The sequence below is a fragment of the Simochromis diagramma genome, unplaced genomic scaffold (genome assembly GCF_900408965.1).
Source record: "Simochromis diagramma unplaced genomic scaffold, fSimDia1.1 OVJJ01000367.1, whole genome shotgun sequence".
In the NCBI taxonomy this organism is placed as follows: domain Eukaryota; kingdom Metazoa; phylum Chordata; class Actinopteri; order Cichliformes; family Cichlidae; genus Simochromis; species Simochromis diagramma.
In genome coordinates, this window is record NW_024387288.1 from 570335 (window position 1) to 590712 (window position 20378).

Sequence of the window (20378 nt, forward strand, 5' to 3'; positions counted from 1 at the left end):
GCGCTGTGCACATTGAAGAGAACGGCAACCTCAACATCGAAGTTTACCGGAAGCCCACACACACGGACCAGTACCTTCTCTTTGACCCCCATCACCCTCTGGAACACAAACTTGGAGTAATTAGGACCCGTACACCACCGGGCAGAACATGTTCCCTCTAAGCCTGAAGGGAAAAAGAAGGAACACACACATGTAAAGGAAGCACTCAAAACGTGCGGCTATCCTAAATGGGCGTTCTTAAAGTCAGCAAAGAGGCACAGAAAAGAAGACCAGACACCAGCGATGGAGGATAAGAAGGACAGACGCAACAACATTGTCATCCCCTATGTAGCCGGCGTATCAGAGAAACTCAGGAGAGTTTTCTCCAAGCATGACATCCCGGTGCATTTCAGACCCAGCAACACGCTCAGACACAAACTGGTTCACCCGAAAGACAAAACGCCAAAACACAGACTTAACAATGTGGTGTTTGCTGTACAGTGAGGCGAGGAATGCCCAGACCTCTACATTGGAGAGACCAAACAGCCACTTCACAAGCGCATGGCCCAACATAGAAGAGCCACCTCCACAGGACAAGACTCAGCTGTCCATCTGCATCTTAAGGATAAAGGACACTCTTTCGAGGATGCCAATGTTCACATTTTGGACAGAGAGGACAGATGGTTTGAAAGAGGAGTGAAAGAAGCCATCTATGTCCACTGTGAGCGACCATCTTTGAACAGAGGCGGGGGTTTACGACACCAACTGTCTGCCATCTATAATCCAGTTTTGAGATCCCTTCCCAGACGCCTTAACGCCCACTCACATCCTGGGCCATCTGATCTCAGGAATTCGCATGATAAGGTGGGACCAGGTTTCACAATAAGCTCACCCGAAACTCTGGCTGATTGGGACCCACACCTAGTTTCACACCTTGGCTCAGGCGATTAGAGGATCATCAGGGGGTCCTTTTGTCCCTCTGTGGGGGGAAACTCCCACTAGGTTTAAATCTGGGACTCTCCACCATTTGACCTTAGAACTGAAGAAGCTTCTCGAATGAGAGGTGAAACGTCCTCCAGGGCTCTGGCGAGTGTTCGTGTTTTAAACTGAAGCTGTTGATCAGTCAATTACGTCATCCTCAGCAGCACCGTCACACTGATTGACAGCTGTGTTTCTGATCCACAGCTCAGGTGTGTTTTGACTTAAGGCGGAATATTAGGTGGCCCTCCTGAAACTCATCTCCACACCTGAGTTACAGCGGTTGTTACGCCTCGGGACGCCACTTGCCCAATCATGACCATAAAAACTGCCAGAGTACAACGTGTGCGGAGCCTGAGGCTGATCCAGGTGAGCTGATATTCAGGAAGAGAGCATTTTACAAACATGAGTATTATTAGATTTTGATCCCTCACATCTGAAGTCTGAACAACCAATCAGTGATCCGAGGACGCAATCCTCAGAGGGATTCATTCAGCTTCAAGCTCCACCCCTTTTTTATTTTCTTGAAAACTTTTCCGACCCTCTAACTCTCCTCAGTTATTAAGTGGTCTGTTAATACCCCCCGTCTCCGTGGAGCAGCTGCTTCATCAGCTCTCTGTGAAATCAAACGCACCTCTGCTGTGACTCCACCTCCCGAGGGACGCATTAACTTCACCCAATTTACTCGTTTAATTAAACATGGAGCGTCTGGCTGACAGTAACAAGAGGAGGAGCAGGGAGGGAAGAAAAGGAGTAATCAAGGAGGATAAAGAAGAGGGGAGCAAAAAAGAAATGAGGAGGAAGTGGGGGAGATTTAAGAAGAGCAAAGGGACGGTTGATAAAATGAGAGAAAGGAAACTGGAATAAGAAGTACAGAAGAAGAAGTCTCTGTGATGACATCGCCGCCTGTCCGTAAACACCCTGCGATGAAGATGATTGATTGGTTTGACCATAGAGTGATGTCCTCCCTCTGCCTTGCTGACACTGTCCTGTGATGTCAGACCTCCATGCTGTCAGCTTTGGGTGACCCGGAAATCCACAGATTTGATTGGTCGCCAGGCGTCTTGGTTCGGGAATCACTAGGTGGAGAGAGAGATATGTTGACATCGTCACTAGAACGGCCACTGTCATGTAAAGAGTCGAGTGAAAGTCACAGATTAACCATCTCAAACTGCAGGAAAGCAAAGAGGAGCCGAAGGTTCAGTCTGACCGACACAGGTAGCAACCACCATCAGGAACTGATCAATGACTCTGATCAATTATTCTGATCAATGACTCTGATCAGTGACCAATGTTGGGTGTAACAATAATAATATTACATTTTTCAGTATTGCAGTAATGTCACATCTGCACAGACAGCATGTGCTAACGCTAAGCTAACCAGACAGCAGGGGTGTCCAAATTGATGGGATGCATCCTCCTGAGGCCGCATTTGTAGGCCGATTATGTCACAGCGACCCGACGAAGGATATCCAGATTTGTAGACTCCTCCAAATGCGTCCTCCTTTTCCCCAGATTTGAAGGATGGGTCGAGTGTGTCCCTCGTGGCCCACCATATCCCAGAATTCAGCCAATTCCAGTTTACAACAATGGTGGCCGCAACTAAGTTTTAATATTACTCTTATTACTCTTTCTGGGTCACAAAATAAACTTTTAACATATTTTTAGGCGAGAATGCAGCTGTGTAAACTTCAAATATCTGCTTGGTTTTGTTCCTGAGTAGTTTAATAGTTTAATTATTTATATAGCACATTTAATTACAACAGGAGCGTTGACCAAAGTGCTGTACAAGAATACAACATACATAATAAAACAACTTAGAGTATTAAAAGCAAACACCAAATATGAATTAACAAACAACTCTCATGCTGTATTAAAAGCCAGTAAATAAAAATGCGTTTTAAGATAAGATTTGAAAAGATTGACAGTATGAGCCTGTCTGATGTGTAGGGGTAAATTATTACACAGCTTAGGCGCTACGACTGCAAATGCTCGATCACCTCTATGAACCAGCCTCGACCTTGGTACAGCTAAAAGCAAAAGATCACTTGATCTAAGAGATCTAAGGGGGGTATAAGTCTGCAAGAGGTCAGACAAATACCCTGGGAGCCTGTCCATTCAGGGCTTTGTAAGTCAACAATAAAATTTTAAAATTAATTCTGAAGCGGACAGGGAGCCAATGAAGGGAGGCAAGTACCGGGGAAATGTGTTCACATCTTTTAGTACGTGTCAGAAGACGAGCTGCAGCATTCTGGACCAACTGCAGCCTTGCCAGGCAGGTCTGGCTAACTCCAGCATATAAGGAGTTACAATAGTCCAGATGGGATATAATGAAAGCATGAATCGCTCGTTCAAAGTTTTTAAAAGATAAAAATGATCTCACCTTAGATAAAAGCCTCAGTTTGAAGAAAGACCGCTGTACAACTGAGCTAATTTGTTTTTCAAAGGTGAACTTGCTGTCAAATATAACCCCCAAAATTTTGGCATGTGATTTGACAAAAGGCTCAAGACTGTGCAGGTTAACATTAGAGGTGCTGGGATAGCCGCTTGGTCCAAAAATTATCACTTCAGTTTTGTTCTCATTGAAGTTAAGGAAATTAGAGGCCATCCAGGATTTAACTTCACCGAGACACTGAAGTAAGGGTTCTAGTGAGGCAGGACTGTTTCCCTTCAGTTGAAGATAGATCTGAGTATCATCGGCATATGAATGAAAACAAATGTTGTATTTTCTAAAAATTAGACCTAAAGGCAGCATATAAATGGAGAACAATATTGGCCCCAGTATAGATCCCTGGGGAACACCACAAGTAAGGGGAGCTGAGGAAGAGATAAAATCGCCAAAGCTCACAGAGAAGGTCCTGTCAGACAGGTATGACCTGAACCACTCTAATGGGGTACCCTTTACGCCACAATGCTCCAACCGTGAGATTAAGATGCTGTGGTCAACAGTATCGAAGGCAGCGGTCAGATCTAAAAGCAGAAGCACAGCTGAGTCACCTGAGTCAGTGGCTAATAAAAGATCATTAAGAACTTTTAAAAGTGCAGTTTCTGTGCTATGAAGAGTTTTAAAACCAGACTGAAACCTCTCAAGAACATTGTGTCCATTTAGAAAAGATTGCAGCTCTCTCACCCCCGTTCTCTGCGGCCTGCTGGAGCGGGGGGACTAGGAGGAGGAGTTGGCCGTCCGACTGCGGTCTGGGGTGTGGGGCCTCCCTGCTGCTGCGGAGTCGGGGCGGTCTCCCTCTCCCCACCGCAGGGAAAAGGGTAACACCATCTGGGTCTGGGTGCAATCCCCCCCTCCAGGGGCAAGGGTACCTAGAGCCCTCATCTGGGACTCTCCTCATCTCTTACTGGGACAGTGGCGCGGCTGCCCCTCTGTTGGTCTTCCTTGGTCTCTTGTGTTCTGGGGGCCTCTGGATGTCTGGAGTTTTGATCTCCTCCATACCTGCTTCATGCCATAGAGGACGAGGCTGTGGCTCCCCACACTCCCTAGCAGATCATTACATGGAGAAACCTTTGGAATGCAAGCATGCTGATCCACACAGGTATGCACACAGGTGTACACATGGGTATTCACAGACGTGGACTACAGCTTTCTTGGCTGCTGCCTCAAAGCACACTGTGCGCTGTCTATCTTGCGTGCTGCACAATATCGTTTATTATTTAGTAACTATTGATATCTACTGCTAGCTAGTTTATTGTGATGGTGCTTTTTTTTTCTTATTATGTTGCTCTTTGTTGTTTGATTTCTCTTCTGTTTTTTTTTTTCTCCATACAGGTGACCCAGGTGTTTTGTTTTTTTTGTTTGTTTGTTTTTTTTTCTCTCTTCTCCCCCTTCTCACCGTCTCTTCTCCCCTTTGGTTTTCTTTCTCTCCCTCTCTTTCTTTCATTCTTTCCTCCTGTCCTATCCCCCAGTCATGTCTGTCCCGTTTGTAGCAACTGAAAATAAAATAAATTCATAATTATAATAAAGGTCAATCAAATGGACCAATATGGCAAGGCCATGACGATCCACTTGGTAAAATAAATCCGCTTGGCATCTTTCTTGGCCTTAAGACAACAATTCTGATGGCTATAGATCCAAACGGGACAAAAAAACAGAAAAAAAAAAAAAGAAAAGATTGCAACTGAACAAACACAATCTTTTCCAAAATTTTCGACAGGAAGGGGAGCTTTGAAATAGGCCTGAAGTTAGTGAGGACGGAGAAGTCAAGATTAGGTTTTTTAAGTACAGGCTGTACAACAGCATGTTTAAAACAGGCTGGCACAACACCTGAGCTAAGGCTGCTATTAAAAATAGCTAAAATGTCAGAACTGACAACCTTAAAAATCTTTTTTAGAAGATGTGTTGGAATAATGTCATTTGGACACGATGATGTCTTTGTGCCACTACATACTTCCTCCACCTGATCAAGACACACAAGCTCAAACTGATCAAAAACAGCAGAGCAGGTGAATATTTTAGACACGTCATGTGAAGGCAGGGCGATCATAGATCGAAGCTGTTTTATCTTATTGATAAAAAACTTCAAAAACCTTTCACAGGTGTCTGAGGAACTATTAATACAAGAAGCTGGGGAAATATTCAGGGCAGAGTCAATAACTGAAAAAAAGAACCCGAGAATTATTGGAGCTATTCTCAATAACATTAGAAAGAAACCTTGACTTTTCTGCTTTAACAATGTCCTGATACCTGTACAGAGTGTCTCTCAACATGAGATAGGACACCTGCAGCCCATCTTTTTTCCACTTACGTTCAGCCTTCCTACACTCTCGTCTGGCTGAACGAGTGGCCTTATTTATCCATGGGTCTGGTCGTGGTTTCGAGTTTATAGTTTTAAAAGGAGCGACCTCATCAAGGACAGTTTTGCATTTATCATAAAAATTAACTGTCATTTCCTCGGTACCAAAGCTAAGGGGAGATCTTAAAACTTTTTTAAAAGCAATAGAAAATTGTTCTGTTGCAGATGGGTTAAAAACACGACAACGACGTGTTGAAATAAGAGGTGTAAAATGGCGGAGAGATAAAAGTATGTCAAACACAATAGGGCAGTGATCAGAGAAAACAGCATCACATATTTCCATGTTTCGGACCGGTAACCCTAAAGACAGCACAAGATCCAATGTATGACCCTGTTTCTGGGTTGGCCCAGACACAAGTTGAGCAAGACTGAAGGAGTCTATCAAACTTAAAAAGTCTCTGGCCAATGAATTGGAGGGACAACACACATGAATATTAAAATCTCCAACGATTAAGATTCGATCGCAGCTTGGCACAGTTCCAGCTAAGAAGTTTGAAAAGTCTTGGATAAAATCCTTGTGGTATTTTGGAGGTCTGTATACAGCTGCAACGAGTGTCGGGCGGGGATGCCCCAATTCAAACGCCAGAAGTTCAAAACTAGAATACGAGTCATTTAAGAGTTGTTTGCAAGAGAGCTTCTTCCTAAAAACAGCTGCCACTCCACCACCACGCCCAGTCATCCTCGGCACATTAAGATACTCACAATCATGCGGTAAAAGTTCAGTAAAACAACTGGACTCACCGACTCTCTGCCAAGTTTCCGTTAAAAGCATTAGATCCAGTTCCCGATCGGTAAAAAAGTCCTTAAGAATAAAAGTTTTATTTGCTAGCGATCGTTCATTAACAAGACTTAATCTCAGTGGTACAGGTGGCTCAGCGGCTGATGTGGGTGCCCAGCCTATCGGCCGTAGGTTCTGAGGGTTTACTCCACCTGAGCGAAAACGGGGGGGGGGGGGGGGACGTTGCCGCGGGGTTATTGTCGTAAGCCCAACAACAGGTGTCAGGCTGGTGTAAGCCGTGTCCATAGAGTGCCAGTAGTTGACGCTGTCAAATCCAGTCGGGATAGGGTGAGGTATTTTTCGAAACCGTTTCCAGGTAGCCTTCATTCTCACCAATAAACCACTGTGTTTCCCACGGTGTCTACGGCGCCCTCTCAGTTGAGGTAGCGCCGGAACGCAACGGAGACAAGCTGGAACTCCTGACAGGAGTGGTGGGGAGAAGGTTCCCTGATATCCATGATTGCAATAAAGAGTTTTTAACTGAGAGGATCTTATAGCCAGCAGCATTTGACGATCATATACAAGCAGAGAGTTAGCATGTTTTAAAACAAAGAAAAAATAAAACACTAGTACAAACAGAATCAGACGGCAAGCCGTACACACTGGCACCATCATGTAACTGTAGTAAGCTAAGACTGTCCCATCAAAGCCCCCAGCCAGTTTATCCTCCCCCTCGTCAGGCTCTCAGCCATTACCTCAGCAGTAAATTGGTTTGGCTGAGATTATAGTTTTCACACAGCTTAATAAACATCAAACAGAAAACTGATTAAACAGAAGTGTGAGACAGTCGAGAATTTACTCCAGTGTCCTGTTATACTTTAGACAGCAAGGAGCAGACGGCTGAGTTTATTAAACTCCAACGAGACAGCGGTGACGCAAGTCTGAAGGCTAGACCATCCAATTTACTTCTGGCTTACCTGACCTCCTGAGGACCTGGCCTTCGCAGTCTGTGTGCGCCGGGTCCTCAGGAGGATGCAGCCTCTGAATTTGGACACAGCTAGCATGTGCTAACACTAAGCTAGCCAAGAACCCAGACTGATGTTAAAGCTGAGAGTATGCAGACCCCAGTCCAGCAGCCAGAGCCTGAACTTCAACAGGTAACAAGCTGATGAGCAGTCAGGCTGTTTTTCTACCTGTTCATGTTTCTACAGTTTAATCACAATGACGACTGCTTTGTGCTGGTTTCCATCTTTGCTTTGTGTGTGAATGGGTGGATGACTGGATATGTAAAGCGCTTTGGGGTCCTTAGGGACTAGTAAAGCGCTATATAAATACAGGCCATTTACCATTTGTGTTCATACATAATAGCAAAGGTGGAAGATCACATGTGTGTCCTCATTATGGGATGTGTTAATGTGTGTGGGGCTGTAGCCTCAGGTTTATGTTGTTAACTGTAATTATGAGACAGTTTGAAACGTCATTTTCCAGTATAATGACAAAGTAATGTCACGAGTAGTATAATGAATTACTTTATCAGACACGTAATTAAGTACTGCATCCTTTTAATGAAGGTAACAAGTAATATGTAATACATTCCACATATCCCGTGTCACTTCACACCATACCTTCCTCCTGTGGAACATTTAAAAGGACTAAAACCTTATTTCAGAATACTCTGCTGCTTCATGTTCTGTGTGTTTGTTTCCATCATATTCATTAAAAGCTGTCCTCAGACAGGCTGACGTCCGCCTGGTTGTAACACACAGCCGTCCCTTTACGTGCTCTAAGTAAAAGCCGGACTTCAGGTGTCATCTCGATCTAGGGCAAAGAATAAAATGCCACACAGTCTCACCTGAAGAGGGAGCTATGCTTACCCTGCTGCAGGGAAAAAGTCGGAAATGTTCAGAATAATCCTTCTTTGTCTGACACTCTATCTGAAACAAGCTGCTCTAGCTCCTCCCCCTTTAAGCCCACTCTCTAAATAGAAAACATCTGGAAACCTGCCGAGGGGCAGACTCTGGTCATCATGAGCTTTGCAGCATTTACAGATCCACGTTAGAGGCGCGATATTTATCACACCTAATCATCTGCCTTTGACCTCTGACCCCATCAGGCTCCAACATTGAGCACCATCCCGCAAGCAAACAGCTGCTTTGGTTCAGCTGAAGCTGTGGCAGGACTGGAGTCAGCCAGCGCTGCCTCGCTGCTTCTGATTCAACAGCTTTAAGGAGTGAGTGGTGAGCTCAGTTGACCCAGCTGGGTCGTGGAGGAAAGTGGGAACAGAACCAACGAAAATACGCAAGTCAGCAGATTTTTTGCTGCTGTAGACTCCTGAACTGATGCCAGCAACACACGCACACGCTGGTCTTTCTATCACTGTGAGGACTGCATCAGAGGACCAAACCTGACTCCTGCCTAAAAGCATCAGGACTCGATATCCCCACCAAACGTCCCCTCAGAGTGAACACCTCCAGCTGCTGTAAATCAGCTTGTTAACAAGTTGACTCATTACAATCATACAGGAAACGCTCCAGCGGCAGAGGACCATGATGGGATTCGTAGCTGCTCTGCATGTCTTACCTTCTGCTGAGCATCTGAAAACAGCAGGTGGCAGAAGCCACCAGGATGAGCAGCAGCAGGGGGATGGTGGGGATGACGACGTACAGCAGCAGCATACCTGCAGAGACACCAGACCACCTGAGCATTAGGTCACGAGCCCAGATCAGGTCAAAGGTCGCAGGTCTTCTTACCTGAAGCTCCGGCCATGGTGACCTGAGGTGGAACGTCTTCGTTGTTTGGAGGCTGTGTGGCCACGCCTCCACCTGCAGTCACTGCTATGGACACAAGAACACACCTGCGCCTTAATACAGAGCTGCAGGTGAGTCCCACCTATGGCTCCACCTGCCTCTGTGATCTTATATGGACCTTCCTCCTTACAGTGGGGCAAAAAAGTATTTGTATTTAGTCAGCCACCGATTGTGCAAGTTCCCCCACTTAAAATGATGACAGAGGTCAGTAATTTGCACCAGAGGTACACTTCAACTGTGAGAGACAGAATGTGAAAAAAAAATCCATGAATCCACATGGTAGGATTTGTAAAGAATTTATTCGTAAATTAGGGTGGAAAATAAGTATTTGGTCACCTCAAACAAGGAAAATCTCTGGCTCTCACAGACCTGTAACATCTTCTTTAAGACGCTTTTCTGTCCCCCACTCGTTACCTGTATGAATGGCACCTGTTTGAACTCATCATCTGTATAAAAGACACCTGTCCGCAGCCTCAAACAGTCAGACTCCAAACTCTGCCATGGCCAAGACCAAAGAGCTTTCGAAGGACACCAGGAAAAGTATTGTAGACCTGCACCAGACTGGGAAGAGTGAATCTACAATAGGCAAGCAGCTTGGTGTGAAAAAATCAACTGTGGGAGCAATCATCAGAAAATGGAAGACATACAAGACCACTGATAATCTCCCTCGATCTGGGGCTCCACGCAAGATCTCATCCCGTGGGGTCAAAATGATCATGAGAACGGTGAGCAAAGATCCCAGAACCACACGGGGGGACCTGGTGAATGACCTGCAGAGAGCTGGGACCAAAGTAACAAAGGTCACCATCAGTAACACACTACAACGGCAGGGAATCAAATCCCGCAGTGCCAGACGTGTTCCGCTGCTGAAGCCAGTGCATGTCCAGGCCCGTCTGAAGTTTGCCAGAGAGCACATGGATGATACAGCAGAGGATTGGGAGAATGTCATGTGGTCAGATGAAACCAAAGTAGAACTTTTTGGTATAAACTCAACTCGTCGTGTTTGGAGGACGAAGAATACTGAGTTGCATCCCAAGAACACCATACCTACTGTGAAGCATGGGGGTGGAAACATCATGCTATGGGGCTGTTTTTCTGCCAAGGGGACAGGACGACTGATCCGTGTTAAGGACAGAATGAATGGGGCCATGTATCGTGAGATTTTGAGCCAAAACCTCCTTCCATCAGTGAGAACTTTGAAGATGAAACGAGGCTGGGTCTTCCAACATGACAATGATCCAAAACACACCGCCCGGGCAACAAACGAGTGGCTCAGTAAGAAGCATCTGAAAGTCCTGGAGTGGCCTAGCCAGTCTCCAGATCTCAACCCCATAGAAAATCTGTGGCGGGAGTTGAAAGTCCGTGTTGCTCGGCGACAGCCCCAAAACATCACTGCTCTCGAGAAGATCTGCATGGAGGAATGGGCCAAAATACCAGCTACTGTGTGTGCAAACCTGGTAAAGACCTATAGTAAACGTTTGACCTCTGTTATTGCCAACAAAGGTTATGTTACAAAGTATTGAGTTGTATTTTTGTTATTGACCAAATACTTATTTTCCACCCTGATTTACGAATAAATTCTTTACAAATCCTACCATGTGGATTCATGGATTTTTTTTTCACATTCTGTCTCTCACAGTTGAAGTGTACCTCTGGTGCAAATTACTGACCTCTGTCATCATTTTAGGTGGGGGAACTTGCACAATCGGTGGCTGACTAAATACTTTTTTGCCCCACTGTACCTGTATCCTGCCCACCAGGTGTGTCACCATGTTCATTCACCAGATGGCTCTCTGAAAGACAGGAAGTAAAGAACCTGAGAGAGTGAAGCTGATTGGCTGACAACACCTGGGCTGCTTATCTATGATTGAAGCTGACTGGCTGATGGCACCTGGGTCGTATTTGCAGATGAAGTTGTGTTTCATGTTGCAGCGGTCGTCGTTCCATTGGTAGAGATAAGCCCCGCCCAGACCAGAAGGCGCAGTTGGCTGATGGTACATGACAACGCAGGCCTCACCTCCACAGGATGGTTCATCGAAGTACCAGTTCCTGCATCATCAGCACAGTTGGTTAAGCCCAACCCCCTTTAGTAAAACATGCCGAGTCACCTGACACAGCTCTGACATCACGCTCACCTGAAGGAGGCCACGCTGCGGTCGGTCCACTGGTAGAGCTGCGGACACGAAGTTACGGCATTGCTGAGCTCCGACTGAGTCTGATCCACTCCCTCCACCCGAGTCAGGCCGATCCAGAAGTCCCCGTCAGCTATGCCCCCGCCCCCTCCTGCCCCGCCCACCGCACCTGAACGCAGCTCCTGGAAACAAAAACAAGGAGAAAGGGTCACAGAAAAAGGAGGGGAGGGTCTAGAGAGAACCAGGTGTGGGTCTCACCTGTAGCAGGTGCTCAATGTCTCGCTGTTCCGTCGAGCTCTCGATGCTGAGAAGCGCTCCTCCGTCCATCTCGCAGGCCTGACGCGCCTCGCTGAAGGCGACGCGGCTCGACACGTCATGGAAGTACGCCATCTTATAGCAGGGACGCTCGGCCCCGCCCACACACACTTTCTGACCTGAGACATGGAGCCCCGCCCACAGGAAGATGCATCAGAGCAGCACTGAGTGTGTGTGTGTGTGTGTGTGTACAACAGTGTGTTAATCACTGTTGTACACACACACACACACACACACACACACACACACACACACTTCACTACTTTAAGTGATTAGCTGGAGTGTCTTCTGCACCATCATCACTTTACTGTTAAAGCCACTAAAGAGCTCCATATATATCTGTCTGCTGTCAGCCCGCCCTCCACCCATCCCTCCACCCACTGTTCCTCCACCCGTTCCTGCTGCCTGTGGTTCAGGTATTTTAGCTGCTCCTCTGATAAATCGAACAGATCTCTGAAACATCAGCTGGCCACATGACCCATTACAAACCTGCAAACCTTACACCAGACACACCGCCCAGTTGTAGGCCTGCAAATCCCACATCGCCCCTCCTCTGTCCCCTGAACCTTCAGTCTGCACTCTGCTTCACCTCCCATCTTTTTTTAAAAAATTTTACTAAACCTTGAAAACATTGGCTTCAAGAATGCACATAAGAGTGTGTACGAGCACGCCCGGCTGTGGGCAGCTGCCTCCTAACCCCTCCTCAATCTGTCTGCTGCATCTGTATTCTGACATCTGCAGGAGCTCCAGATGTACACACGAAGCAGTCGTAGTGAGTGTCTACAGAAAATCAGCTATGACTCAAACAGACAACAAATATGACACAAAGTGAAGTTTATTTTATCGAATCTGTTAAAGGCATCTGAGCTGATGGCCGCGTGTCATCATTGCTGTGAAGGCGATGGTTTGAATACTCGCAGTGGTTTGTGTGACTCGATCCTCACTTCTATCAGGTGTCACGTTTCACCCTGACAGAAGAACAAAGCTCTTTCATTTCTGTGATCACAGTCAGATGATGTTTGCACAGGTCAGAGATTCTTTAACGTGATCGAAGCCACAGACACACACACGCACACATGTATACACACATGCGTACACGTATAAAGACACATACATATAAACACACATACACACAGACACATATACACAGATTTATACACACACGTAGACACACATTTATACACACAGGTATACACACACATACACAGACGTGTACACAGACACACACACCACACACATGTGGCTGTACTTTGGAGGACGAGCATCCCTGTAAGGCTGACAGATTTCAGTGAATGACTCTCTGGGAACACGTCACATATCTCACTACATTAATGGTTCTTTTCACTGGTTTAACTGTATTTCCACTTAAACCAGTACTGCTGGTTTTCCATCAGAGAGGAAAACATGAAGCGCAGCAGAATGAGCTGCTGTCTGCGCCGCTGCGAGCTGCAACACTGAGGTTTCTGTAACATGGAAACTTTTCACGCCTCAAAAGAGCCACACTGTTTAAAAAGTAATTGGATTACTGCAGTACTCACCGCTCACCACCCGTGCTGCCTCCACCTGGACCATCCCCATCGCCACAACGACCCCAAGCATCAGTCGGTTAATTATCACGGTCCTTGAGCAGGTCATCTTTATTTCTTTAAATATGAAATTAAATCTACAAAATAAAAGTGTTTCTGTGGAGAGCTGTTCCAGAGACGTTTCAAAATAAAAGCCTGCCTCTGGTCAGCGTGCTCCTGGTGCCCATGTTTCCTCTCCTGTCTCTGTACTCTGAAGTGAAGCGGGAGGCAGAGGAGCGCCTGTCTCCTCCTCCTCCATCGATCCTGCCCACTGAGCCACAGCTGTAACCTCCTCCTTCAATAAAGCCCGGGGGACCACACACACACACACACGCGCACACACACACACACACACACACACACACACACACACACACACACACACACACACACACACACATTTAATTCATTTACTCAGAGCCTCAGCTGATTGGCTCCAACAGAGCAGCTGATCAATAGATGAAATGTGCAGTTATGAGCATCACTTGAGCTCGCCGCTTCCTCCATTGATCCCCGAGCAGGAGGAATTTTCTCTCATTATTCACACAGCAAGCGGCTCCAGTTTCCCATTAATGAAAGCTGAACGCAGAATCGGCTTCATTCTGACACACGCCGTGGAAACGCTTCCTGCGTTTTAAACCCTGATCCGTGCACAGATGCTTCCCGTTAAGATGTCTGATTTTAGGTTTCCTTCATCCTGTCAGAGGTCCTGAGATGTTTGTGGGGACATGGATCCCAAACTGCGGACTGGGCCTCCCCCCTTTATCCTCAGTGTCCACACAGCCACTGCAGCAGCCACTGTATGACAGCCGTGGGATGAGTGACCCACTCACACTCGACTGTGGTGTCACCCACTGTTTTGACGTCCACCATGGTGGGTTTGTGGAGCATTATCAGTCTGCACTTTTAATTCATTTGAAAGCCTGATGCTTAACATTGTCCACCCCAGCTGTGAAACTCAGAAACCAGTCTTACTTGTTATCATCTATCGTCCACCTGGGCCTTACACAGAGTTTCTGTCTGATTTCTCAGACTTTTTATCTGATTTAGTTCTGAGCTCAGATAAAATAATTATTGTGGGTGATTTTAACATCCATGTAGATGCTAAAAATGACAGCCTCAACATGGCATTTAATCTGTTATTAGACTCAATTGTTTTCTCTCAAAATGTAAAAGAACCCACCCACCACTTTAATCACACTCTAGATCTTGTTTTAACATATGGCATCGAACCTGAACATTTAACAGTGTTTCCTGAAAACCCTCTCCTGTCTGATCATTTCCTGATAACATTTACATTTACAATAATTGATTACACAGCGGTGAAGAGTAGACTTTATCAAAGTAGATGTCTTTCTGAAAGCGCTGTAACTAAGTTTAAGAATATAATCCACCCACTGTTATCATCTTCAATGCCCTGTACCAACATAGAGCAGAGCAGCTATCTGAACGCTACCCCAACAGAGGTCGATTATCTTGTTAATAATTTCACCTCCTCACTACGTACGACTCTGGATACTGTAGCTCCTGTGAAAACTAAGGTCTCTAATCAGAAGTACCTGACTCCGTGGTATAATTCTCAAACACGTAGCCTAAAGCAGATAACTCGTAATCTGGAGAGGAAATGGCGTGTCACAAATCTAGAGGATCATCATTTAGCCTGGAGAAATAGTTTGCTGCTTTATAAGAAAGCCCTCCGCAAAGCCAGAACATCTTACTATTCATCACTGATTGAAGAAAATAAGAACAACCCCAGGTTTCTCTTCAGCACTGTAGCCAGGCTGACAAAAAGTCAGAGCTCTTTTGAGCCAACCATCCCTTTAACGTTAACTAGTAATGACTTCATGAACTTCTTCACAAATAACATTTTTATCATTAGAGAAAAACTTACCAATAATCATCCCACAGATGTAATATTATCTACAGCTACTCTTAGTACCATTGATGTTAAGTTAGACTCTTTTTCTCTAATTGATCTTTCTGAGTTAACTTCAATAATTACTTCCTCCAAACCATCAATCTGTATTTTAGACCCCATTCCTACAAAACTGCTCAAAGAAGTCCTGCCATTAATTAATTCTTCGATCTTAAATATGATCAACCTATCTCTAATGATCGGCTATGTACCACAGGCCTTCAAGCTGGCTGTAGTTAAACCTTTACTCAAAAAGCATCTCTAGACCCAGCAGTCTTAGCTAATTATAGGCCAATCTCCAACCTTCCTTTCATATCAAAAATCCTTGAAAGAGTAGTTGTCAAACAGCTAACAGATCATCTGCAGAGGAATGGTTTATTTGAAGAGTTTCAGTCAGGTTTCAGAGCTCATCACAGCACAGAAACAGCTTTAGTGAAGGTTACAAATGATCTTCTTATGGCCTCTGACAGTGGACTCATCTCTGTGCTTGTCCTGCTAGACCTCAGTGCAGCATTCGATACTGTCGACCATAATATCCTATTAGAGCGATTAGAACATGTTGTAGGTATTACAGGTACTGCACTGCAGTGATTTGTATCATATCTATCTAATAGACTCCAGTTTGTGCATGTAAATGGAGAGTCCTCTTCACACACTGAGGTTAATTATGGAGTTCCACAGGGTTCAGTGCTAGGACCAATTCTGTTTACATTATACATGCTTCCCTTAGGCAGCATCATTAGAAGACATAGCATACATTTACACTGCTATGCAGATGACACCCAGCTCTATCTGTCCATGAAGCCAGATAACACACACCAATGAGTTAAACTGCAGGAATGTCTTAAAGACATAAAGACCTGGATGGCCGTTAACTTTCTGCTTCTTAATCCAGATCAAACTGAGGTTATTGTAGAAATATGGTATCTAACCAGATTCTTACTCTGGATGGCATTACCTTGGCCTCCAGTAACACTGTGAGGAACCTTGGAGTCATTTTTGACCAGGACATGTCCTTCAACGCACATATTAAACAAATATGTAAGACTGCTTTCTTCCATTTGTGCAACATCTCTAAAGTTAGAAATATCCTGTCTCAGAGTGACGCTGAAAAACTAGTTCATGCATTTATTACTTCCAGGCTGGACGACTGTAATTCATTATTATCAGGAAGTCCAAAAAACTCGCTGAAAAGCCTTCAGCTAATCCAAAATGCTGCAGCAAGAGTCCTGACAGGGACTAGAAAGAGAGAGCAGATTTCTCCTGTTTTGGCTTCCCTTCATTGGCTTCCTGTTAAATCCAGAATTGAATTCAAAATCCTGCTCCTCACATACAAGGTCTTAAATAATCAGGCCCCATCTTATCTTAATGACCTTGTAGTACCATATCACCCTATTAGAGCGCTTCGCTCTCGCTCTGCAGGCCTACTTGTTGTTCCTAGAGTATTTAAAAGTAGAATGGGAGGCAGAGCCTTCAGTTTTCAGGCCCCTCTTCTGTGGAACCAGCTTCCAGTTTGGATTCAGGAGACAGACACTATCTCTACTTTTAAGATTAGGCTTAAAACTTTCCTTTTTGCTAAAGCATATAGTTAGGGCTGGATCAGGTGACCCTGAATCCTCCCTTAGTTATGCTGCAATAGATGCAGGCTGCCGGGGGATTCCCATGATGCATTGAGTTTTTCCTTTCCAGTCACCTTTCTCACTCACTATGTATTAACAGACCTCTCTGCATTGAATCATATCTGTTATTAACCTCTGTCTCTCTTCCACAGCATGTCTTTATCCTGTCTTCCTTCTCTCACCCCAACCGGTCGCAGCAGATGGCCGCCCTCCCTGCACCTGGTTCTGCCGGAGGTTTCTTCCTGTTAAAAGGGAGTTTTTCCTTCCCACTGTCGCCAAAGTGCTTGCTCATAGGGGGTCATATGATTGTTGGGTTTTTCTCTGTATCTATGAAGCGCCGTGAGGCGACTTTTGTTGTGATTTGGCGCTATATAAATAAAATTGAATTGAATTGAATTGCATCCACAGACTCTGGCTGTATCCCAATTCAGGGTCTGCAGCCTTAAAGGCCGCATTTTAAGGCCGGTTAAATCACCGCGACGTGACGAAGGCTATCCCAATTCAAAGGCTGCTCGAAATGCGGCCCTCAAATGCGTCCTTCATTTCCCTGAATTTTAAGGACGTGGCAGTGTAGACTTCGTGGCCCAACATATCCCAGAATGCATAGCGAGGTGGTGGGTGTGGATAATTTTGCCGAAAAAAAACGGCGGATGAGGGGCGGCGAAGAGTAAACTTTAAGTAAGTACTGAATATTATGTCACTTATTTATGTGCAAATGTTTAATAACGAAGAACATTAAAACATTACTGTTGGCCAAAGTTATGTGACATTCGTGACGTTTGTACTAACTTGGTTTTGAAGCCTTTACTTTAAAATATACGCCGTCCAATAGCTGAGCTTAATCAGAGAACGATCAAAGCTCATGTAGAAACAAACAAACAAATGAACAAAAGATTTTCTCCTTCATCTCTGTCAAACAAAGCTGTATGAAACGTTTCCAACTGTTAGTATCATGGTTGGTAGGCAACCTGGGCAGCGCAACGAAGGCTAGATTGTCCCATTTCACAAGCCTCACACTTCCGGCCTTAGCGGTCTTTAAGTACGCGGCCCTTATTGACCGCTAAGGCTGCAGACCCTGAATTGGGATACAGCCACAGTTACCTGCTAATCAGAGCTGAGCAGAGCTGGAGCTCCACCTTCCTGTACGCTCTGTTCCTACAGTGACCTCACAGTAGCATGTTATTGGTCACATGATGTCATTAAAATGCTCCAACAGCACAAACATGATGCAGAGGTCCAGTTCAGGTGAAGCTAGCACATAGTTAGCAGCTACAGCCACCTGAGTCACCATCCACCTGTCAGCCACAGAGGCCACGCCTCTAATAATGCAAACAGATGAGTTATAAAATCACCTGGTACAGACAAATATCTACAGCATCTCATGCTGTAGATATTTGTCTGTGGGACTGACTCACTGCTGCCTCTGCTGAACGTCACAGAAAGTGCTAATTGTTCATCATCACCGCCATCACCACCACCATCACCATCATCACCTCATCATCGTCACCATCAACCGCACCATCAGTATCACCACCATCACATCATCATCATCACCACCGTCACCATCATCATCATCATCACCACTATCATCACCACCATCATCATCACCATCATCATCGTCACCATCATCATCATCATCATCACCACCGTCACCATCACATCGTCACTATCATCATCACCACTATCATCACCACCGTCACCATCATCATCGTCACTATCATCACCACCGTCACCATCACCATCATCATCATCATCACCACCGTCACCATCATCATCTCACCATCATCATCATCGTCACCATCACCATCATCATCATCACCATCATCATAACCTCATCACCACTATCATCACCACCGTCACCATCATCATCGTCACTATCATCATCACCACTATCATCACCACCGTCACCATCACCATCATCATCATCATCACCACCGTCACCATCACATCGTCACCATCATCATCTTCACTATCATCATCATCACCACTATCATCACCACCGTCACCATCATCATCGTCACCATCACATCGTCACCATCATCATCTTCACTATCATCATCATCACCACTATCATCACCACCGTCACCATCATCATCGTCACCATCATCATTGTCACCATCATCATTGTCACCATCATCATCGTCACCATCACATCACCATCATCATCACCATCACATCGTCACCATCATCATCATCACCATCACATCGTCACCATCATCATCGTCACCATCATCATCGTCACCATCATCGTTGAGGCAGGTGTTCTCTGGGTGCAGAACATGATCATGTGTTTGATGAGCTCGCATATGATGGACAGAAATCGTTTGAGGACGTGTGCAGTCATGTGACAGCAGCACTTTACTCTTCCTCTCACATCAATAGAAGCCTGAGATGTTTTCAGTGTCACTCACTAGTCTGCATCGATCAGCTGAGCGTGTGCCGACGGTCCCTGAACGCCACAAGGAAACCAGAATTATCCACTGATGAAAATGCTAGTGGATCGTATCGAGCTGCATCGAGAGCAGCAACAAACACAGGACGTGCAGAAGCAGACGCGCCTTTCAACATAAAACAACTGCCAAGTGTGTGTGCGTGTGTGTGTGTAGCATGTTTACATATCTTTGTGGGACCCAACAGTCACTCACATGGGACCAAAGAGTGTGAAGATATTTTTCAGACTCGAAATGTGGTTTTAGTGTCAGGGTTACAGTTATGTTATGTTTAGATGTAGACCGACGGTCAGGCATTCCTTTTAGATGGTTAGGGAAAGCATTATGGTAGATGTCCCCACAATGATATGAAAACAGAATTGTGTGTGAGTGTGTGCGTGTCGGACACTAAAGTGTTAACGTGTTGCAATGAGTTCTGGGATATCGGATGGCTTTACTGACACTCGGGCTGAAACTGGAGCTGAAATTTGAACCATAATTCAGTTTAAAGGTGGAGAAGGAGGTGGAGGTGAGAGCAGCGCTGGGAGGGACAGAGATCTGAGCCGCCTCTTCATTGAAGGAGCAGCTGCACAGAGCGTGCTGAGGCCCACGTTCCTCCTATGTGGAAGCTTCTGGAAATGTTTAAAGCTGCTGATCCTTAGTCAGCAGTGAGCGTCTGTGACATCATCAAGTCATCAGCACATTTAAAAACAACACGGGGCGACCAAGAGCGGCGAAACAACGAGGCAAAGGAAAGAAAATCAGCAAAGCTCAGATTATACAGCAGCACACCTGTGTGTGTGTGTGTGTGTGTGTGTGTGTGTGTGTGTGTGTGTGTGACCAGAGTTTGAATCCATAACTTCACCATCATCTTTTTAAACATCTCACAAGAAGTTCAGAGTTCATCTGACAGTCACACACACACACACACACGGGTAATGATCTGTTAGATCGCTCCATCCATGCCCTGTATTGATCGTAGTATTGATTGGTCCAGGCGGCTGATCGTCTCTGTCCACAAACGCGCTCCACTTACAGCTGATTACCTCACACACACACACACAGAAACGTGCTTACTGCTCTTCTGGGGACCTCACATACACTTGTGTTCATATCCTG

General features: G+C 45.5%; 1 protein-coding gene across 1 annotated transcript; it reads right to left on the minus strand.

The window, feature by feature from the left end:
- Positions 1-985: 985 nt before the first annotated feature.
- Positions 986-14295, minus strand: chodl (chondrolectin). The gene is made up of 8 exons (XM_040003904.1): positions 13270-14295; positions 11675-11850; positions 11420-11598; positions 11176-11333; positions 11027-11077; positions 9228-9311; positions 9058-9154; positions 986-2036 (listed from the first exon to the last, which is right to left on the minus strand). The coding sequence occupies exons 1-8, from the start codon at positions 13364-13366 to the stop codon at positions 1955-1957; spliced, it is 924 nt and encodes a 307-aa protein (XP_039859838.1). The 5' UTR covers positions 13367-14295; the 3' UTR covers positions 986-1954.
- Between the last annotated feature and the right edge of the window lie 6083 nt (positions 14296-20378).

Excerpts from the sequence above, each read along its gene's own strand:
- chodl (XM_040003904.1), bottom strand. The coding sequence starts at position 13,366 with ATGACCTGCTCAAGGACCGTGATAATTAACCGACTGATGCTTGGGGTC. Across the intron at positions 11,851-13,269 it reads GGCAGCACGGGTGGTGAGCG|GTCAGAAAGTGTGTGTGGGC; the intron begins GTGAGTACTGCA and ends TCCATGTCTCAG. Across the intron at positions 2,037-9,057 it reads TTTCAGATGCTCAGCAGAAG|TGATTCCCGAACCAAGACGC; the intron begins GTAAGACATGCA and ends CTCTCCACCTAG.